The 24,710-nt window shown below is 30.3% G+C and overlaps 3 protein-coding genes across 3 annotated transcripts; 2 read left to right on the forward strand and 1 right to left on the reverse strand.

Moving 5' to 3' along the window:
* The first annotated feature begins 1,134 nt into the window (after positions 1-1,134).
* LOC125810956 (premnaspirodiene oxygenase-like) lies at positions 1,135-2,783 on the forward strand. Its single transcript, XM_049490459.1, has 2 exons — positions 1,135-2,031; positions 2,166-2,783. Exons 1-2 carry the CDS (start codon positions 1,135-1,137, stop codon positions 2,781-2,783), a joined length of 1,515 nt encoding a protein of 504 aa, XP_049346416.1.
* An 8,398-nt stretch (positions 2,784-11,181) lies between these two features.
* LOC125811146 (ethylene-response factor C3) lies at positions 11,182-11,858 on the reverse strand. The gene has a single exon (XM_049490654.1). The coding sequence runs from the start codon at positions 11,841-11,843 to the stop codon at positions 11,253-11,255; it is 591 nt and encodes a 196-aa protein (XP_049346611.1). The 5' UTR covers positions 11,844-11,858; the 3' UTR covers positions 11,182-11,252.
* Positions 11,859-21,100: 9,242 nt separating this feature from the next.
* On the forward strand, positions 21,101-21,578 carry LOC125811158 (ethylene-responsive transcription factor ERF098-like). The gene has a single exon (XM_049490679.1). It carries the CDS (start codon positions 21,111-21,113, stop codon positions 21,576-21,578), a length of 468 nt encoding a protein of 155 aa, XP_049346636.1. The 5' UTR covers positions 21,101-21,110.
* Positions 21,579-24,710: the final 3,132 nt, after the last annotated feature.

Raw genomic sequence — 24,710 nt, forward strand, 5'->3', positions numbered from 1 at the left:
CGCTTCTCTCTCCGTCTTCTCTTGCTTGCCCCTCTCTCTCTCTAATTGACAGAATACAATTGTATTATATGTGTATTTATTTAGAGTATATAAATACAGATCATGTGGCAATGATATAAATACAAATGTTAGAATCAAGGATATCAATATAAATGGTTGTTTTTTTTAAGGCAATAGATGGTATATAGCATATACAAATATAAATACAAACACACAAAGTAAGAAATACACATGGTAACACATAAATATAAATACACAAAACAATAGACGAATACAAATGCACAATGAATTTAAATATACTTTGTTAAGAAATACCACATTGAGTATACGATGATATACAAGTTATATTCGTTAATACAATTGAACTTGATACAAATTAAATTCGTTAATACAATTGAACTTGATACAAATTGTATTAGTTGATACAAATTATATTCGTTAATACACTTGTACAATGATTTGTATCAACAAATACGATAGTTTTTTTTATACAATTGTATTCATGATACATCAATGAATACAACATGTATTCAACCTTTCTCTCACCTCTCACCTCTCACCTCTCCCCCAGATCTCATTCGCCTCTCTCTTACCTCTCACCTCTCTCCCAGATCTCATTCGCCTCTCTCTTACCTCTCAATTTCGCCCGCCTCTCTCTTCCTTCTAGCAAATAATTATGAGTCATAATCAAGTAAACTATACTTATAAATCTCTAAGTAAGCCCAAACTATAATCATTTTCGAAATTTCCTCTTTATATCTACTATAATCACGTCCACTTAGCTATATTATTTCCAACAAAAAATTTGATAAATACTTTTTGTACTCAAATAATTAGCATGCCTTAATTCCCTAGAGAAACTTCCCTTTTGTTTTGGTCGGTTATTCAATTTACTTGTTAGACTCCCTTTTGTGAGTTAGAGTAATCAAGTTCCTTAGTGAAGCCTAAAATTCCACGTGAGGCTGGCCGCATACAAGGTTCGACATGAGGGCCTCTTAAATTATTAAAAAAAAAAAAACTTAATTCATACACAATGATTTAATTCAATTGTATAAATAGGTGACCAATTCTTTTTTATATACAATAAACATAGCCAATTTCAGCTAAGATTAATTTTTTCACTACACAATAGAAATGGAGCTAACTATTCTTCTTTGTGCTCTATTTCTAGTTTTGCCTTTACTTGTTACTAAATGGTACAAAGAGTGTAATAGTAATAAAAAATTACCTCCAGGCCCTTGGAAACTCCCATTCATTGGAAACTTACACCATCTTGTTGATTGGCAATCATCTGAGTTACTACCTCATCGCACTCTTGCTAAATTAGCCTCAAAATATGGAGATTTAATGCACATGAAACTCGGCGAACGCGAAGCCATTGTTGTGTCCTCGCCTCAAATGGTTAGAGAAGTGATGAGAAAACATGATCTCAACTTCTCTAATCGACCAACGCTTTTGGTTGGAACAGAGATGCTTTATGACCATGCGGATATAGGATTTTGTAACTACGGTGATTTCTGGAAACAAATGCGTAAAATTTGTATTCAGGAATTACTTAGTCATAAAAATATTCAGTCATTTTATCCCAATATGCTCAATGAGATAACTAATCTTGTTACCTCAATTAAAAGTTCTGCTTCTGAGGGTAGTACTAGTAGTCCAATAAACATGACGGAAACGTTGTCTTTGTACACGAATTCGATCATTTGCAAAGCAAGTGTAGGCAGGGCTTGTAAAAATCAGGGGTCTTTGATTGAAATCATAAGAACAGTGGCTGCTTCAGCTGGAGTGTTTGATCTCGCGGATCTTTTTCCATCGATGAAGATGATTCATTTCATTAGTGGATTAAAATACAAATTACGGAAAATGCATGATGAGGTTGATGTTCTTTTAGAAGAAATTATCAATGAACATGAATTCCAAAATAGTGAGACCTCAGAAGAAGATATAGTTGATGTTCTATTAAGGCTTCAAAAGAGCCAAGATTTTTCAATTCCTATCACAAGGGATAATATCAAGGCTATAATCATTGTAAGTTGAATGACGCAACTTACATACACCTCGATTATTTCACTAGATACTTGTTATATCCAACCAACACATGATTTTCCTCTTTCTTGAGAAATAATTTTGCGCGGTACTAATTAGTTTTGTTGGATATGCAGGACTTGTTTGTAGGAGGATCTACAACTTCAGCATCAACAATGGAATGGGCTTTCTCAGAACTAATGAAAAATCCCGAAATAATGAAGAAAGCACAGGATGAAGTTAGAGAAGTATTCAAAGGAAAGGAAACTACAATCAATCAAGCCGATGTTCAGAAACTCAAATACATAAAAATGGTTGTTAAGGAGACAGTAAGGTTTCACCCTTTAGCTCCATTATTAGCTCCAAGAGAATCCAGGGAAGAGTGTGAGATTAATGGCTATGTTATACCTAAAGGCACAATGGCTCTTGTCAATTTTTGGGCAATTTCAAGGGATCCAAACTATTGGCAAAATCCTGAAATATTTGATCCAGAGAGATTTAATGATAGTCACCTTGATTTTATTGGAGCACATTTCGAGTTTACGCCTTTTGGCACAGGAAGGAGAATTTGTCCAGGGTTATCATTTTCAATGGCTACTGTTGAGCTTAGTATAGCTCTATTACTATACCATTTTGATTGGAAACTTCCAAATGGAATGAACCCTCATGAACTAGACATGACTGAGAAATTTGGCAATACTCTTGAAAGGAAAAACAACTTGTTCTTGATTCCTTCGCCCTATGTTCGCGCCTAATGCAGACACAAGATTCCTACATATATATATATATATATATAATCTTACTCATAAGAATAAAGTTGTATCAAGATTCCCTTTTGTCTTTACATTATACTGTAAAAGATACGTATTTCTATCGTTTTAGTATATGCTACAAGAACATCTTACAGTAGAAATTCAAGTCCCATATCTTCTTAATTTTCTTTTATTTCAAAGTTTGATTCACTATTTATGCTCCTTGAGTTTATTTTGTCATGAACTAACTAGAAGATTGATAAAACCTATGTAGCTCAGACTCTTCAAAAACGCCACAAGGTGTGTGTCAGATGCTCCAAAAGTAATGCATTTTTGGAGTATACAACATGGGTGAGACTTCATTTTTGGATAGTCCGAGCAACAGGATAAAACTGTTAAAGAGAAATATGAAAGCAACAGTACATACCTAGTCCATAACCAAAAAGGAGTCTTTTGTCTTTCATAGATTTTTCAAACAGGACATAGCCATCTAAGTGTCAATTTTTTGTGCAAAACATCAACTAAAGGCTAAAAAAAGAACAAAAATCAACAAGACACAAGAAAGACAACACAAAACATGAGCAAGATAAGCAAATCCTTCAGCTGAGCCACTTGACTATACTCAACCATGGTGCTTCCTCCACTGCAAAAGAAGCCGATACGCTGGACCATAACATTGAATTTGAGCATCAAGTAGAAGAAATAAGCAGCCATCATGACAATCAACCAGCCATAACCTTTAACTTCATTTGCCTCTCCTACTCGGTATGCTATTACTGCACAATTCACCATCATAATAATCGAATCAACTCCGTTAATCGTCAACCTCGCCCACTCATTCCTGTTTACACATACACACGCAAAAACTAATAAGTACCATAAATTTTAAATAACTTAGAAGAAGAAAAAAAAACAGAACAAGCTAAACCATACATTGGTGGTATAGTATTTTCAAGATCATCTTCCACTTCTGGCCATGCCAATAGATTTGGTGAAGGAATCAATGTGAAATTTTCTTTCTCAACCACAATCATGGAGTTCTTATTCTCCTCCATTACTCTACGAAAACCCGAACTTTCAACACGCAGCCAAGGACCAAACTTTCCATTCCCAGGTGGGAATTTACATGTGTTTTGATGATTTCCAATACGACCACATTTGTAACAAAACAATCCCAAATTTTCATATTTGAAAGGAATCCAAATATTGGGCATCACCCAAAATCCAGTAACCAGTGAATTTTTAATATCCAATCTGACCCGAATCCTCATAAACTTACCCCAAACAGTTTTGTCAACACACAAATACTCTCCTAAAAAATGACCAATCATGAATGCATTTTGTTGGGTGAAAGAGAAATTTGGTAATCCATGGACTTGAACCCAAAAATGTAAGTAAAAGGGTAACTCTTTTCTTGCTAGCTCCATAGTGTTGAGAAAATGCAAGAATTGTTAGTATATTGATTTCTTGGAAACCAACATATATATATTCAAAATTCTTTTTGTTTGTCATTTTAAAAGTTCTGGGGAATGTGGCAGTGCTGCAGGTCCTTTTTTGTCTGTCTGAGTTAGCAGGTATTGCTGTATTGGTGAAAGATGTATGTACAAATTTGTCTTGCTTTCTGAACAGAGCACACAGCAAGCCGCCATATTTGTACACTCCTTATAAAAAAAAAATTATGGTTCTTAGGCTGAGTTTTTGGTTTTTTCGTGTTGTCAACGAGTTAAATAATGATTTTTTCCGATTTGATCGTAAATTTTTCATATATCTTTTAAACATTTTGAATTATCAATTTTGTAACTTATATTACTTTTTATGTAGTTTACAAATATATAAATTTCATTTCAAAAAATTGAAGATTCCATATGCAAATTTCCCGTCAAACTCAAGTTGTTTGACTCTTGAAAAAACGAAAAATGTCACCTAAATTGAAACAAAGAAAGTAATAAACAATATAGAAACCCAAATAGGTCCATGAAAGTCCAGCCTACTCTACCAGCATAAATGAACAAAACAAAGACATAACATTGAGTTTTTTTAGATATAATCAACGATTTTCCATGTAATGTATTTGTGAAGTATATAAAAATGTGAGTGTGAAAGGTATTTCCCAATAGTCAAAGAGATCACAATTCATACTATTTTGATGAAAAAAAAAAAAGATTTAGTTCTAACCCTAGTGGCCTTCTGAAATTAGACCTTCCTCATTAAGAAAAAGAAACAGAGGGTTACTTACTAGGGGACAAAAGCTTACTACTAGTTCCTCAGTTCTAATTTATGTATATGTTGATCAAAAAAAAATAAAATTATGTATATTGATTGAATGGAAGTTTTAAAATGAACTTCTTTTCTTTGAAATTCATAATTTAAAATAAGTTAAAGATATTTATATAAATATAATTTTTTTTGGGAAATTCCAGGATAATAAAGTGCGTATTGGGTAATAGTCTGCGAACCACCAGAGAATGTAAATTGCACTTGGTAAGCCTTATGCAACAAGTTCGACTCAGAAGGCATTGAGAGAGGATCGATCCCGCATCGTCCACATAGATGACCACCCTCTAAATCAACTGAGTCATCCCGAAGGACTATTATTCAATAGTACTACTCTTTTAATGTCAACCTAGATTGAACTTTGACCTCTAGGAGAACTGCTATTGGAACTAGAGGAATTTTAAGAAATTATTTTTCAACTTTTCATGTTTGGTCGGTGAAATTGTTTTGAAAAATATAATTTCTAGAAAAATAAAGAAAATGATTTTCATAATGAAAGAAAGTAAATCAGGTTCCATATGAATATTTCAAATTCATTATCTCTTCTCAGTCCACCCTAACTCTATCGCCAGGGGCGGAGCTATAGTGTCTTGAGTACACCTAAGTAAAATCTTGTTCAAAATTGTTAAATTTAATACTTTGAACACCCTTGTCATAATAAGCTACGGTGGCTCAGCGATTGGAGTGTTGTGCCGTAATTTAACTATTTCTAGAAAAATTACTTTTTTTTGAAATGTTCTAAGTATAAAACAATTCGAGAAAAATACTTAGAAAGAGTCGCCACTTAATTTTTAAAGAAATTAAGAAAACTTTAATTTTCAAAGATTTAAACAGAAAAAATCATTTGAAAATACCAAAGAAGGTTCGGGGTTCAATTTACACTTCGAGAAGGGTTTAAGCATTCGAAGTGCCCGCTAACATGCGGTTGACCTGCGACTTGACTAAAATATACTTTGACTATTAATAATGATTTTACATAAAAATAATACCTTACGATATTAACTTTGAGAAAATGATTAAATAAATGACACATCTTATTTTATTTTATTTTTTATTTTTTAGAAAGGAACCTTAAAACGAAACATTTGGATTAAAATGCAAGTGAATAAAATTTTACAAAGAAGCTAGATTGACTAGAATTTATTTAATTCATTTTGAAATAATATGAGAATCATTTTAAATTAATTGACTAACCTTTTTGAGAAATTGACTAAGTAAGTAAATTTTATTTATTTACACTATTAGATTAACTTTGAGAAAATAGTTAAACAAATAGCAAATTTTTATTTTTTAAGAAAAATGGGACCTTAATTGAAATATTTGAATTAGAGACAAGTAATAAGAATTTTAACGAAAACTTAAATTAGTTGGTTTTTTATTTGAGTCAGTTTTTGGTTTATGAAAAAAACTATTTTAAACTAATAATTTTTTTTTTTTTTTTTTTTTTGACTAAAGATTACAAATGAAAATACAAAAGTTGATAAAATAAGTTTTGTTAGAAACAAAACAACTCAGATGAATAGTTTGTCTTTTGGGGAATTCAACTAAGTTAATTAAAAATTCTAAAGTTAGAGTTAAACAACAAATAATAAGTAATCGCAATTAAATAATTAAAGCGTAAGGGAGAAATTGAATTTGGGCCTTTCTTGGGGCAAATTCGCTACTCTTTTTGGGGTTTAAACAAAACCCGTTTTTGGTATACAGCTCATGTATATTAGTGTATATAAGCGTGTGCATAGGCTCTTTTCATGTATCTCTTCCTTCCGAACACTTATATTTCACCTTAGCCCTGTATTTTTGCGTTTTTGACCTGTATATAAGTGTATACAGCTGCATATAGCGTATATTGAATGTATATTGTCCATCTTAGGACTTTTGGAGGCTTGTATCTGGGTTTCCAGTCCTTTGAGGCTGCTGCAATTTAGCATTGTGTGACTTGGGTTTTAACCCAAATATTTGCTTCCCTTTTAACGACTTGATGAAGATTGACTCGAAGATGAAGGAAAGGGTGAAGACGGAGTCCATTGGACTCGTTCAAAGGGAGTTCATGCATAAGAGAAGTAAGAAATTAGTGGCGAGAATGAACTAACAAAACAAGATAAAATAAATGTTTTCCTCATATACAATAAAATCAACAGTCACTTCTAAACAAAATAGTGGATACATCACTGTGATAAATGCATCAGTAATGATTTAATCATATTAAAATACTAAGGATAATAACACTAATCCCTTAAGGCTATCTAAACAAAGTCAGTGCCATATGGAGATTTCAAAACAGTAGGAGAACACAGAGGAAGTACATAAATATTTTAGGATCTTTAAGCTAAAAATAAAAATACATCTCAATAAATAACCTTTACCATTCTTAAAGTCTTTTAGGGGGTCAAATGGTGACTAAGAAGTCTAACCCAACACTCTACAATCACGGATCATGGTCTATATATCTCTGTAGAATAGAGCTAATGGTGCAAAGCGAGCTAGTAACGATATATTTTTGACAATTTAGGGATCATTAAGGATGGATCACAAAGAAGACATGCATTAGATAATTATTAGACATACTTGAAAGATCCATGGTAATGTTAAAGTCCTAATCACACAGATTTGAATAGCTACTGGATTCTTTAAATCAATTAACAAGCTAGTCAACCACACCTATAAAGAGATTCTACAATATCATGAAGTATTTAAATAGGAAATCTAAACTACTGTTTTGGAAATAAACAACTAATGAAGTACATGGTTAATAATGAAAGACATGACACTTCAGTTCGATCCTAGAAATAACCCGAGGACATACCAATTAATTTTAGATCAGTTTATTTATTGGTGACGTAGAATAGTGAGAAGCTCTAGGCAAAATGTTATAGGCAGTAGCTAAATACAGACCAAGATAAAACCAAGATTGTGGAAGAAAACCAATGGAAATAACTTGAATTCACTACCAAAATCAGCAGATTCAGAGATATAAACAGGAGTTAACCCGTCGGCAGTAGGAGAACAGATTTTAAGCAAAAAGTCTTAAGATTCCTACTAGTTTTACTTCTTAAAATTGAAACCAAAGTCGTCCATTGGAAAACAAAGAGATGTTTTATGTTTGGACATGAAAACAACCTCTAAACAGTGCCTGATTAACATTTTCAAATATATTCGAGTTGGAATGAAAATCAACTAATGGTAAGAAACAAACGTTTAAATTCTCTCAATTATGTGGAAAATAAAGCCAGCAAAACTTCAAAATTAAGCTAATTTCTTCCATGATACCAATATTTAAATGTATACAACTATATGACATGTACCCATTAATCTACATATTAAGCAGTGACTAAATCAAAACAACTAAAATACTTAAACAAACACAATGCAAAATCGGGAATTTAAAGAGATAGCAGAAGCAGATTACCTGGTTATGGGCAACGAACTTGAGACGACGAGTTGAAACGAACTATTTCACCACCACGTGAAAAAGAACTCCGACGAAAGCTTCCAATGACAAAGAACAAAGAGCTTTAAGACGAAAACCCGAGATTCGAAATTCTTAATTTATCAACTAATGAAATCAAAATTTCTTCTTATGAATCTATATCACTGTGATTTTCCTCCTCTTTCCATGTATCTTTAAATGGCACTATTTATAGCAAAAAAAAAGAGATTTGAATTCAAAATAGCCGTTTTTTCGGGAGATGAGAGATTGATTGGAGATAATGGAAGGGAAAACCAGCAAGAGGAGAACATACCCCTGAAAATCTGGGTTCGATGTGATATTTCTTGATCCACATCAGATTTAGGTGAGATTTCTCTCAGCCAAAGTCAATAAATCTTGTTCCGAGGTCTGTAGCCTTTGAAAATAAGGAGAGGAACTGACAAGGTGATGGGCGGATGAAGAAATTAGGGCTTTTACTATTGACCTTTGCGATTTTGGGAAGAAGAAAGGGATGGGAGGCGTCTGAAAAAAGGAGAAAGAGATCGTGAAAGCGTGGATATGTGTACCGGTTTTAAGACAAAAGGATGACCCCTTTTTTATTTAAAATTTGGCCACTTTAATTGTTGTTCTAATCATATGAATTTAGATGTAGCCAAATTGAGTCAGATAACCAATTCGGCAAAAAATTAAAATAAGATGAATAACTATCGATTAATTATTTGAGCTTCTTAATTTAAACAAGACAAAATAATTATCAAAACTTATTTATTGCTTTGAAATATAGAACTAATTATTCAAAATTATAAAATTCACTAATTCAAAGAAATAAATGTGTAATTACGTTAAACATTATTTTAGGCTATTTATTAAATATTTATATAAAAGATGAGACTTATATAAACCAACATGTAAAATTATATAATTTATTTCTGAAAAATAGTAACCAAAACTAATTAGAAAGAGATTTTTTTTTAAAATATATATATATATTTTTTAGGATTTTTTTCAAAGACAATTATTTCAAATTGTTTGAAATTGAAGAATCTCGATAATTAATTCGAATTGCATAGGGTCAAAATTGGGTGTCAACATGGAGGCTCTCTTGTAGAGCTTTGACACACAGGTTTGAATCCCTGCAGTAACTTATCTTTTATAGTCATTTTTTAAAGAGCTCATATTTCATTATTCCTTTAATTGTCTAAGGTAATAGTTAGTAAATTTCTTATAAATCTATAATTTAAAAATCTAATAAAGCTTATTGAATTTTCAATGAAGTTGACTTTTTATTTCTTTTCATTAAAATTTGAAATAAAATTCTAATATTTGTATAACGCTGTTAAAAGCAAGTCATTTTTTTAAAGAGCTCATATTTTATTATTCCTTTAATTGTCTAAGAGTTAGTAAATTTCTTATAAATCTTTAACTTAAAAATCTAATAAAGCTAATTGAATTTTCAATGAATTTGATTTTTTATTTCTTTTCATTAAAGTTTGAAATAAAATTCTAATATTTGTACAACAATGTTAAAAGCAAACAAAAGAAGGCCTCATTTGTTTCTACTTCCATTTTTCGTGTCTCGATATTGTTGTTGTCACTAGAGATTAGTGTAAGTTTGAAACTTAAAAATGATTAAGCTACATATCATGCGATTTGATTTTTAAAATTTTAGAACATTTATTCATAAAAAAATATTAATAGTACATAGTTCGATTTTGAATTTTTTAGTGCATCCATTTATCAAAAAAAAAAATTTGCTTATATAATTCTTGGACATCTTTCATGAAATTTCTAGCTACGCCACTGCCTATCGCCCCCAACTCCCAACCCTAGCCACCCTTGAATTCACACTTTCCACTGCTTTCCCATTTTTTTCTAGATTACATATAAATGTAGATGTTCGAAGTAATTTCTTTTATCTATTTAACAAATATTAGAAAATAAGTAAAAATAACCATATATTTTCCAAAGAAACATTTTGATGAAAAATAGCACTCCTAGCTCTTTTGCTGATCTGATCATGTCTCAATTTTTTTATGGACTGTAACATTGTGCAGACACACAACTTTTTGTACGGTCTTCGCCAGAAATCCATCAGATCTCAGTGCTTTTCGTGTCTGGTAATAGGCTGCAATATTACTTAATTTGCAAGTTTTCTTCTTCTCCTGTTGCCAAACAATATCAAATTTTGCTAAAATTGAGCTTATGCTAATTAATGATCAAGATTTAATGATAGAACATTTAAGATAGATTTGTATATGTCACGTTGGACTATGAATATGTGTTACTTGTTCAATTTTATACAAATTTATATGCCCGAATAATTAAGAATTTAACATCTTCTACCTTAATCACATAAATTAAAACTTTTAAAGACATCCTCTGTTTTCAATTTTAATCCTCCTCTTCTCCTTTATTTGCATTTTGGATATAGTAAAATTAAATCAATTGAAAGTCGATTATTATACTTTGTTTTTTTTTTAATTATTAATATGGAGACCATGTCAAATGCTAGCACAGATTCAACATTTCTGGTGAAATAAACATTCTTCATCATGTCTTTACATTTAGATTTTATCAAAAACATAATTAGTCATAAATTAATAAAGTCATCAATGAATTCACAAAATGCAGTTGAAAAGCGGAATCTGAACTTTCACGTTGTTGGTGAGAGACGTTCCCCATTTTCCCTCTCTTAAAAAAAACAATCAAACAAATGAAGTCCTAATTCAATATTATATAAACAGAGCAAGCTGAGAAACAGGGGAAAGAAATCACCAATTTGTGATACTTTCTGAAGAAATCAACAATTCCTCTAAATACTCAGCACCCAAATCTTCAAAAACCACAACATCTTTTCTTGCTCTGTTTCTTCTACTCACACTCTTTCTCCTCATTGAATATCTCTTCTTCAATTCAATCACCGGCGAACAATTCTCATCAAATCTACACTTCATTTCACTTAATGACTCCTTAACTATCTCCACAGGAAAATTAAGTATAGCCATCGAACCTCTCATAGCAAATGCAGCTTGATCATACGCTAACGCAGCTTCTTCAGCATTATCAAATGTACCTAGCCATACACGAACACCATTCCTCGTAGAATCACGAATTTCAGCAGCAAATTTCCCCCATGGCCTCTTTCTAACACCTCTGTAATTCTTTTCCTTTTCACGTTCTGTTTCTTCTTCATATGAGGTCACTTCCTCTTCCTTTATTCCATAGCTAGACGACGAGTTCACTGTTTCTTGCGATGATCCTTCAGCAACAAGATTAAAAAGGAACATGTCTTCTGTATCGTTAACGTTAAATGGAAGTGAATTATACTGAAAAAGAAGATCATCCCATGATGAATAATCCATTTGTTCAGAATTTGAATGGAGTTATATGATTTTTTATTATTGTTGGACTATTCTTATTTGGAAGTTTGAAGCTTAATTGATGACTAAAAGCCTTATATATACGTGAGATTGAGGAAACTTCTTACTTAATAGGGGATGATATTTTATTATTAGTGATATAGATTATTTAAATTAATCCAAAATGATGAATTTAAATAAGTAATAATTAGGAAGGGAATTTGGGGAAAAGGGAGTGTTCAAGCACGTGAGTCAAATATAACAAGGCGGCATTTTTTTTTCTATTTTCTGTTCATCAATATCAGCTTGATGTGAATGCGACTTGTTTTAGGGTTCACTAATACTTTGTTGCTATTTTATATGATAGTAACCTCTTCATGAGGTAGTAGGAAGTAGAAATTAGTATTTTCTATGTCTCGATTTATATGACATAATTTGAATTTCGCATCGAAAGTAATTTTAGGCTTGCGTCTCCTATTCCACATTAAAGTGTAATTTCATGGAAAATGTTACGTCTTCATGTTCATGTAGAACATTTTCTGTCTTTACTACGACACATTTTGAACAATTTCATCGTTTTTAAGTTGAAATAATAAGTCTAATAAGGGGTTTTCAGTGCAAGTTTGTGAATGCTTATATATACAAACAATCCACTAGTTTCATATTTATCTGCAAGTTTAAATTACATCAATTTTTATAACTTGATTATTATAAGTGCAATAATGTTGTGTCGTCTAATTTAATTTGTTCCTTCTCATGAATCACATGGATTATATCAAATGTGCAATGAACACAATCAAGTTTTCTAATTCCTAGACTTATGTAATACTGTTCCTGGATGAGTTGCAACCTGCATAAGATGTCCAATCATGTTGCAAAAATTAGTGCTAACATTATATATTGTTTGGATTGCTACATGCTTTAGTAATAGGTCTAAAATTGGAATTGAAGTAACATAAATTTATTTTAGTTCATCAGGTAGTATTGAGTAGCCCATCGATTCGTTAGCTGGTATTTGTTTTAATCATTCAAATAATGATTGATATTTTTTCAGCTATATATTACACACCTCATGTCTTTCCCATGCCTCTTATATAACACCAAATTTATGCAGGAAACTTTTGTTGCTCTTTCCAACACGACATTCTATCTAATTTTTGGTTAATAAGGGTGATGAATGACGATGGTTGTTAGCAGTATATAATATTGACAGATAGTGGTAATTATCGATAGTGATTAATGGATGTAATAAAATAATGATTGGTGATGGTGATTGCAAATGATGACTAATGGTGATAACGACTGATTTTAGTGATTGACGGTAGTGGTGATTGTGGATGGTAGGTGGTGGTGATTGACGGTGGTGATAGTTGTGGCCTGTGGGTGGTAAGTGAATAAAAATAGATGGAGTAGCAGTGACCTGTCATCTTTGTGTAAATTCTTTAATAGACATCTTAATATGATATTAAGACTTTATAATAGATCTTAATCATTCAAACATATTCTAACTCATAAAGTGATTGTAAAATAAAAATAAAAAAACGCACTTAATGATTAAGATTCAAAATTTAAAACAAATAAATTTAATGATTAAGATCTAAATAATTAAGATTAAAACTTTCATAGAGGCAAAAAAAAAAAAAAGAGAGGCTTTAGTGGCCTTATCTTTAATTTGAACCGACCTGAATTAAATCTTTTAAAATGGAATGAAGAAATAATGTCTATACTACTTAAATTTCTAATTCAATCAAACTAAGACACTTAAATTATCGGACAAGAGTAACATTTACCTTAAAACAAAAATAGTTCACTCTTGTGCTCATTGTCATGGTGGCTGGCTTTTATGGTCTACATACAAAAAGCCAAAAGTCATCCCATGAACTTTAAAGAATCAATAGGGTATTGTATAACAGTTTACATTCTTGAAAACTCTTTGACAATTTTCATATTTTCTACACTTCTAGACATATAGTGCATAGTACTTTTTCATTTTTCTTGTTATTTTAGTATAGTTGTACATTTTAAATTGAGCACATGTACTTATTCACAATGACTGCCCTCTAATTTGAACAAGGAATTCATATTTGATAGATTATATATATATAGTCTAAAAGCATAGGTATTCACTTGGTTTTGCCACTTGAGTACATTGTTTCTGAATTTTTGCACATTAGTTTTATTATATACTTGTGTAATTTGTTGATAATAAACCACGATATTCTTATGGGAAGCTTGAGGTTGCATTATTGGGGAATAAATGGAGTAGTGTAAAATACTCAATAATACTTTCTCTGTTTAATTTATATGACTCACTTTTTTTTTTAATCAGTTTTAAAAATAATGACACATTTATAATGTCAATTTTACCCTTACTAAAACACTATATAACTGCACAAATATCTATGACTTATTTTATATAATATATTTTAAGAGTTTTTCTTTCTTATTTAAATTTCGTATCAAATCAAATAACATTAGATACCGTTTGAATCTAATTTTATTACTCCCTCTGTCCCAATTTATATGACTCACTTTCCTTTTTAGTCAATCCCAAAAAGAATGACACATTTCTATATAAAGTAACAATTTAACTATAAAATATTTATTTTACTCTTAATGAAATGATTTACAGCCACACAAATTTCTATCATTTATTTTGGATCACAAGTTTTAAAAGTCTTCCTTTCTTTCTTAAATTCTGTGCCGAGTCAAAGTACCTCATATAAAATGGGACGGAGGGAGTAGTAGGTTAGGGACCATTCTAAGAGGATAAAGAAATGAAATGACTAGATTCAGGCCTTCAATCCTGTGTATGTTTGTTTGTACCAGTCAAATCCAAGTCCCATATATAAAATTCTCTAATCAAAAAGATATATAATCTTGAATAGAGTATAAAGCATAGACAAAGACAACTCGTCCATTTTGGCCAAATATGTTGACATTTTGATTTCTTGTTGTAATGTATCAATCTCTAAATACCACACATCCTAAATACATTCCTAATAAATTTGTGAGGAATAACTTATCAATCTAAGTAGGAAAAATTTAATAATTCAGTTAATTGATTATCTGAATTTTTATCTTGTTAGTGAAGGGTTTGATTCTCCTACTGTGTAATCTTCTCGCCCGACCCATTTCTGATTTCCCCTTTCTCTACCCCATTCTTTTATTAAAAAAAAAAAGAATAAATCAATCAACTATGTTTTTGTTAAAATAAAAATAAAAATAGAAGAAGTTGATTTAGTATTTAACCTCTCCCCATGAGCTTTAACTTTTTTGCGTAATTAGTGATTCGAATAGAAATCCTTAAAGTTAGAGGTGGGGAGTACTTATCATCCACACCCAATTTCAAATTTGTGGAAATAGTTTTATATTTATCAATCAATACCTTTACTTTTGGTCGAAGAAACATGAATATTTTATTGATAAACAACTTGAATACAATTCTGTTCCTACCTTGATTCTTCTCTTTAATTTTTTTTTTCCTGTGATTCGAAAGCTCTTAGTAGCATATTTCTTGACAGTCTTGAAATTTATATAATCTCCACGTTAGGAGGATTACTTCAATTTCTTAGTTGAAATCAGTCATATAATTCCTCTATCAAAAAGGGTAGATGAATAATATTTTGGATTAATTAGTTAGTTAATTTGACATACTCAAAAAATTTACTTCTACCTTTTTAACCTCACTTTGTCTTATTCACAAGAAATATGTCTTGGTCCTCCATATTGACCTGTACCAAATTTAGTCTTAAATAATAAAATTCAAATTTAGTGCTTTCTATACATTAGAGAACAAACAAATTGAACAATGGATAGGGGCATAGGCCATAGGACCATATTCTAAAAAAAAATAAAAATGAGTAAATAGGCAGTTGCCTCGTGTGCAAAATCCAAGTAGGCTACTATTATTATTGTATTTAATCAGTTACTTATCTAGAATGATATATTATTGGCCATTTCATTGACCTTACTATGAATTGCATTAATCACTAAGAAAGTCATTAGGTTCATGGTATTTGGTCACACAATGTAATTAAGTTTACTAATTCCTTAGATTAAATTTAAACACTACTTGATTATTCTATTTATTACAATTTTGTATAACTAATTTTACTTCACTCTATTAGGGCCTACTCCAATGGATAAAAACATAAGTTCTTGCTCCTACGTATCACCATTTGCCGCCGAATAATTCTATAGCTTAGCCCTCGTATATTACGATCATCGTCTCAATTTATATGACATCATTTAGTTAGATATACAAAAAATATTCTAAAGCTTAGCCCACATATATAACGATCTTCGTCTCAATTTATATGACATCATTTAATTAGATATAAATTTACAAAAGAAAGAAGAATTTTAGAAATTATAATTTAAAACAAACCTTAGAATCGTCATTTAATTAATAGGACTATAGATTAGTCTTGTTGGTATACTTGTGTCATTTAATTGGACTATATATTAGTCAAGTTGGTATACTTAAATATTTCATCTCATGTTGGTATACTTGCACTATTCTTTAATTTTATTTATATGATATGAGGTTCATGTTAACCGGTGATAAAAATTAATTTATTTTTCCATGACAAAATAAATTAATGGTAAATTTAGTGAGTGATTTTGAAAGATAAAAGTAAGTGATTTTATTGATACAAAATAAAATTTAATAACTTTGCTACATAAATTTGGATAGTTAAGTAATCTTTTGAGATATTAGCTTCATTAAGGGGGGAATTTAATCGTGAAAATTGTGAGTGTTTGAATTTTTTTTAATACAAAGTAAGAAATGATATGTGAAAAAGAAAAAGGCCATTCCTTCCCGAAATATGTGAAAAAGAAGTAGGGGTCAGATAAACTAAAATAATGAAAGTACTTTGGGATTTGAAATTTGAAATTGTGATTTAATATTTTCTAAATATAAAACATGACCCACAATTTTTTATTTTTTATTTTTTTAAAACACCATATTCTAAACTTTTTGCACACATCATAGAAATAGTTATTAATTTTTTTCTGTATCTCCCTTTAAACATTTTACTTTAACTAATATTTTACTAATTGAATAATAAGAACAGAAAGAAGTAACTCTAATGACTCTTTATTGTTCAAGACATCAAATATTTTGAACAAAATTAATTTGTCAAAACAATTAATATTTGAAATCAATCATAATATACTATATTGCTCACCCTATATGACCAAAGAGGAAAGAAAACAAATAATGAAGGTCCTCAATTATGTATATATGGTCCACAAATTTAATTTACGTTATAATGATAATGATAATAATAATAACTGAAAAGAAGTGAAATGAAAAGTGAATAGAGGGCCATAGATGGTGAAATGAAATTGGATATGGTGCATGAACCACTACAATCATTTTCCTCAAAATTCATATGACAAATATTCTGATTATTTGTATGTAAAACATGTTAAATAAATCTAGAAGCGTTAACGAAACTTAACTAAGGGCTTCTTAGCAAAGGTGTCATCGTCTTAAAATCGAAAAACTAATATGAGCCAAACTATTAATGAAAAATATTGATGTATCATTTTGCATGATTAGTGTCTACTTGAACCTTTTTCAATCAACAATAAATTTTGGAAAAATTACTTAAATACACAATACTTCTTTACCTATTCTCAATATTTCCCTACTCTTTTACTAAAACACAAAAATCCCTTATTTTCCCCCAATTCAACTTAATCGGATACTTTATTAGTTTAAGTATCCGCCCATTATTAATTAAAGTATCCGCGCTGCTATATTATGCATCCGCCCGTTAATTAAGTATCCGTGCTGCTAACAACTTAATAATTTAAGTATCCACCCGTTATTAATTAAAGTATCCGCGCTGCTATATTATGTATCCGAAAAAACTAAAAAAAGGGATTTTTGGTAATTAATGAAAGAGTAGGAAAAGGAAGTAATTTCTTTCTTACACTATGTCATTTGCCTAATTTTTACATAAATTTTAGCTGCATCTTGCTCAACTCAATTAAGGGCTTTTTAGGAAGGGTGTCATCTGGGCCGAACAGGCCCATTAAGATGTGGCCCTGGACCACACTAGTTTTGGGCTAATGTTAGGTCTGGACGGGGATGGGCTTGGGTAAGGGAAAGGATGTTCGGCCCAACCTCCTACTCGGTTTAAGATGTTTAGTTTTTAATCGGATCGTACCAGGTTGGTGGGGCGGTTTTTGACTTTAAAAAAATAAATATATATATAAAAAGATAATCTAATAATACAATTAATATATGCATTTAATAGATTCGATCGTTGGAAAATTTTAAAATTAGTCATTGCCAAATTTATCGTTTTTAATAACTAGTCATTTCCAATTTAAAAAACTAGTCATTGCGAACTTTATTTTAACCTCTATATTTATTAAATTAGATTTTGGCCATGTATTAAAATTATAAATATCACTTCATTCTTTTTCGATTTTCACACAATTCGCTCTATCTATTTTGCTACTTTGCTATTCTACGTCAAAGTTTCAAGTTTCATGGATAATCCTCCTCCTTCTCGTCCTTAAAGATCAAGTGTGGTGTGGACATATTTTGAGCGATAGACAAAGAACATGTTAAATTTCAATTATGTGGTACAATTTCAATAGGTAAGCATAAGTCCAACTCTGAGTTAGGACCCTTGTACAATATGTAAGCATAAGTCCAACTCTGGTTTTAAAATATTGTGTTTCAGTGAGTTTAAGAGTTCAGTAGGAAAAGTTGTAAGTACAAGGGTCCAACTTACAAACGGAGTCAAGTATAAGGGTCTCCCAGGTCATTCCGTCATAATTTATGAATTAGGCACTTGGTGAAAAGGTACAAAGTCAAGAAGTTGAACTTTGAAGTTCAAAGTTTATATTTTGATTTGCAATGTACTAGTCATTTAAGTTTGTATCTTTCAAATTTGTAATGTTATCAATTTAAATTTGAAATTTTATGTTAATTATTTATATAACACTGTATCACTCTATGGATTTTTTAGAAATATATTTTTTAGGTTAGGTTTGTGGCATTTTCATTCCAAACTTCCAACAAGATATAAACAAATATAGAAATAGACACACAGATCTGAATATCAAGATGTTGCATTAAGATTTGAATACTAAATAGTTTAGACTATTTGTTTTCTCAACATCTAGTTGTATATATAAAAAAAAATAAAAAAAAATACTAAATTGATCTAATATATATTAATAAAATATTATAAAATATTATAAGACAATAGTGGTTGATAGTAGTGATTAATCGTAATTGTTGTTGGTGACAATTGATAATTAATAGTGAAATGATAATGATAACTAAAGACGGCGCTTAATGATGATGGCGGTTAGCGGTATATAGTGTTGACTAATGATGGTAAATTGGTAATTATCAATAGTGATTAGTGGATGTAATAATGATTAGTGGTGATAAATACAAATGTGGCTAATGGTGATGACAATTGATTTTGGTGATTGACGGTATTGGTGGTTGTGGTTGGGCAGATGATGGTGATTGTGGAAAGTAGGTGGTGGTGACTGATGATGGTGATAATTGGGGTTGAAATGGTGATTGTAGATGGTGGATGAAAGTAGATACAGTAGCAATGAAATGACATCTTTATACAAATTTTTAATCATTCGGGCATATTCAGATTTATTAGTGATTGTAAAACAAGAAAAACAAATGCACTTAATTACGATTCTGACCTCGAAAATAAACATATTTAATGACTAAGATTTGAATAATTAAAACAGGTATATTGTTGGTTCTTGGAAGCTTCATATATTCTTCAAAATAATTTGTTATTGGAACACTAATTGGCTTCAATCTCTGAAAAGAATATTAGGCCAATCATCCCACTGGGCGGACTACCAAATTGGACCTTGACAATCATCAAACTTGGAACTTTCATTTATTATTATTATCAATAACGAAAAATTAGTTATAATTTACTTTGTAAATATTAAATTCAATGAAACCATTATCCCATAAGGTTTCCCTTTGTCCATGTAGAAATCTATTCATTTTTAATTAAATATTTTTTTTTATACAAAGTTTATCAAGTTAGAAAGTGCTCAACTTCTAAGAGTTGAAGCTCTCAATATATGATATGTTTTTTTGTCTTTATTATAATGTTATTGAACTGGATAAGTATAATTGTGTAAAATGACGTTTATATTATATATTTCACATAAAACAAATTGTTGTCAGATGTTTATATCGAGACATGGAAAGATTCGAGAATAAAAATGAAAATTTGACTTTTTTTTTTTTTTAATTTGATTTGATTTGATAACAGAGAATTCAAATCAACCCGGTACATGTATATCCGTATAAGTGAGAGAGAACCTTATGAATGAATAACTAAATATTAAATCCTTCTTTTATTGAGACGTTTAAGCAACATCGACTAATCTATAGGCCATTATTGAATTTACCATAATACATATATTAATTGGTATATAATCTCAATGAACTTGAGGAAATGATTATTTAATGTTAAAAGTGAACATAACTTTTTTTTTTTTTAATCTTTATCTTAAAATGTGCTAAAGTAGATAAATAAAAATAAAAAATTATTTATAATATAATAGATAAATAAAAGTAAATAGAGAAAAGTAATTAAATTTGCAGTACAAATTCTAAACATTTTCCCTTCAACTTTAATGTTTATGGGGTAATTGATCTCAAGTATTAGAGTTGACAATTGGTGGGTTTGGTCAAATTTGATCGGATCAAAATGGATCAAAGTTCAATCCAATCTAATTAAAATTTGCTTGGATCAAAACTGGTCATAATTCAATCCATTCATATTTTACAAAATTTTAATTGCTTTATTTATTTTTTCGTAAATTTCCAATACCTAATTTTTTAAAAAAAATTATGATTAATATCGTGTGAGTCACTTTTGAACTACATATCAATCTAATTTTAAATAAGTTAAAATAAATTAAACGAATCAATAACTTATCGAAACTTAAACGAATTAGATTTGATTTTGCCACCCCAAAATATAAACCCGATTTATGACCAGTCAAATCTTTGATGTAAATTTAGGAAAGCCACCATCAGCCTCGTTGCCACCCATGACTCTAACCCCAACCTTTATGCGGAAGAAGTCAAAATTGGTCAATGGTCAAATATGACTACGACATCTATCTATTTATTGAAAATAAATAATAGTCATATCCATGCATATATACTTAAACACTTTAGCACGTTATATTATATCCCCTAGATATTAACAAAAACTTAGAAGGGTGACCAAGGTGATGGAGAACGAAGATCAAAGAGGAAGAAGAGAGAACAAATATCGAGGCATACGACGAAGACCATGGGGAAAATATGCAGCGGAGATACGTGATCCTAATAGGAATGGTGCACGTCTATGGTTAGGTACTTTTGAAACAGCTGAAGAAGCGGCTAGAGCTTATGATAGAGCTGCCTTTTCTTTAAGGGGCCATCAAGCCATTCTCAACTTCCCTAATGATGGACATTATCATATCAATAATAATACTAATGTACCTCTAGGTCTTGGATCGAGCTATAACGTTCCATCTACAATGGTGAACAATATGAACATGTCCTCTTCTTCTGCTTCTGCTTCGGCTTCGGCTTCTTCTAATCATCGACTTGATCATGGAGAGAAGGTTGAATTTGAGTATTTGGATAACAATCTTCTGGACGAGCTTCTTGCTTCACAAGTTCATCGCCATGATAATAAACGTCCTAAGTTTTAGATTGCTTCCAAATGCTTCAAATGTTCTTATTAATTTGTTATTTACTATTTTATTGTCTTGCTATTTCCAATTTATTTAATTTTTTCCACTAAAGTTTATGTCCAACTTGCTAGTATATCTCATGTTATTATTTTCGTCATCATCATTTCTTTAATTTGTTTCTATGTAATCACAAGTTAAGAGGATAACCCCTAACTAATAATTCCTCTTTTTATTGTTCTGATCTTCTCATAATTTAAAAGGAGGTCTACATTTCTCTGTGTCCAAATTAAATAAATGTATTGGCAAGAACAAGATATTAAAATGACAGATTTGTATATGACACTTTAATTTATTAGCCCAAATACTAAATTCTTACATTAGTTCTGCACAATTATAAGCATTTAACCATCTCCAATGAAGTTAATTTGTATAGGTCGCAAGTGAACATTTAAATTAGGAGTTTGAATATAACAAGAAATAACTTATATTTCTAAAACATGGTACATAGATCAGTGACATTACTTTATGTGGCTGTTTTGAAAGTGGGGATTGATATCCAAATCATTTTCAAGGGATGAAGTTTCAAGTATCTGATGAATAATTTAAGAAAATTAAGAGATTGACGAGGAAGTTATAGATAATATTAGAGCGGGGAGACTGAAATAGAATCTTGCATTCAGTATATTGTAAGATGAGAATGTGCCATCAAGCATAAGTTTTATAAAGTGATGGTCAATCATCTATGTTGTATTGGACGGAGTGTTGAGCAGTCAAGAAATCACACGTATGTCCAGAAGATGAAACTAACGAAAATGAGGATGTACTTGTGATGAATGTGTGGTATATTAATTAGGAGAGATATGATTAGAAATGAAGATATCTTTGACAAGGTAAGAGTGACTTCCGTGGTGAGCAAAAGGAGGGAGATGAGATTGTGATATGGTTCGAACATGTGAAAAGAAGATGCATAGACGCACCATTGAGGAAGTATGAGATATTAGTTGGTATGAGGAGAGGTAGAAGTAGACCGAAAAAGTACCAAATAGAGGTGGTTATACCACACATGAGACATCTACAATTTAGTGACGACATATTAGTTTCCTCATCAATATTAGTTTTATGAGTACTCTTTTACTATCTTATTCCTCAATTTTATTGTCTTCGTGACTTCAGTTATCATATTATTTGTTGTTGCTACTGTTCTTTTCTCCATCGATATAAATTTCTTACTGCTATGTTTGCTTTACATACTTGATTTTTTTATATGTTTTATTTGAGCCAATGACCTATCAAAAATCACCTTTCTATCTTTTCAAAATAAGAATAAAACTTTGTATACATCATACTCTCCCAAAGTTCACTCGTAAGGTTACACCGAATATTTATTTTCGTAAGGTGAAGAGATCACGAGCCGTTGTTCGAATCTTTTATTAATTCGGATTATTCCTGTTGAAGCTAGAATTGGGTGCAATTGTAAATTTGATATAAGTAAAAATTAAAAGAAACAAACGAAAGAATTGATTTACAAAGAGTGGCACATATGTTTATGCATGTCCTTATTCCTTAATTATTGTTAGGGACATACGAAGAATATAAAAATAATAATAAACAAACATAAAAATAATAGAAAAATAATACACATCACTACATCAGTGTAGAACTTCAAATAGGAACCCAACAAGTGAGATTAGCTCTAGTAGTTGAGCATCTAATTGATCAGTGGATTAAAGATTTGAGTCACTCTAAAGAGCAATGTGTATTGGTTCTCCTTTGAAAGAAAAGAAAAGTAGGAAATTTTCTTCTTTGGAAGATAATTTCCTTTTTGGGACACCCTATAAAATGCAGCTAACAAATATATATGTTTTGTATATTAAATATGAATAATATATAAATAATATACATATAGTATACAGTAATATACATAATATATATAATAATCATTGCATATTTTGTAAATCTTAGTAGGTGCCCGTAAGTAGTTTCTTTTTATGGGTCAAAAAAGAAAAAGGTAAAAAACCCTTAAATAATTGATCAAATAGATATTGAGCGTCTTGTTAGATTTAACTTTCTAATTGGACTTCAATAATTAAAGAGTTTATAATTCGAATAAAAAATTACATGTAGCATGAGCAATTTTACATAACCAAAGGTTTGTTGTAAAAATTGTTGGAATAATCCAGAACACAAAATTCTTCGAAGCTTGAGGTATATCAAAAGTCTGGAATCAAAACATTCTCAATCGATGTGGGAGGAATAATTGAGTACGAATCGCAACAAGGGATGTCTATATCAACCACAACAGCTAACACAATCTAATAAGAATACAAGTAACTTGACCACAATAATTAGTCATATGGGATAATCTTAATCAACAAATAAGAATAAAAATCACTATGATAATTCGATAATCGATACGGATAGAAAAAGGGAGAGTGTTAAAGATAATGATCAAATATGGTAGTTACTCTACATAGTTATAGCATACTAGGAGTGCACAAGCTATGCATAAGTAGAGTTCTGTTGTACCTAGAATTACTTTAACAAAAAACTATAGCCACGTGTTTTTTTTTAATCCTTTTCAGAGTTTCAACCCATATTTTAGCTTTAAATATCTATTTTAAATCTAATTTTTATTTCATTTTTAGTAAATTTTACTTGAAAAAATTGAAAACCACAAAAATAGTCTTTAGATAATACTTTTATTTTCGATTTTTAAGTAAAAGGAAAAATTAGAAAAAAATATTTTTCTTTGATTTTTTCTTATATTTAATATTTCAAGTAGGATTTTTATTGTTGGTTATTTTCAAAATGAAAATAAAAATTGAACTCAATGCCATGTTGTCACGCGGTAAATTTCATCCTAATTTTTATCAAAAACATAACTTCATAGAAGAAAAGAATATTCTATTCTTTCTCCCTAAACTTTTTGATCTTATCCAAAATTCATAAGGATATATTAGGACGATTAGACTCCAAAATATAGACACCAAACCCACTATAAATAAAAACCTATAGAACCTAGAAACTCTCTACTACTCCATGAAAAACCATTCAAAATTTCAATTTTTCTCTAATATAGAACCACCTTAAAACATTGTTATTGCAATTTTAAAATTAGTTGACTCCACCATGTAAACTTCATCTTCTTCT

The sequence above is a fragment of the Solanum verrucosum genome, unplaced genomic scaffold (genome assembly GCF_900185275.1).
Source record: "Solanum verrucosum unplaced genomic scaffold, falcon-dt-bn FXZP01000235.1, whole genome shotgun sequence".
In the NCBI taxonomy this organism is placed as follows: Eukaryota; Viridiplantae; Streptophyta; class Magnoliopsida; order Solanales; family Solanaceae; genus Solanum; species Solanum verrucosum.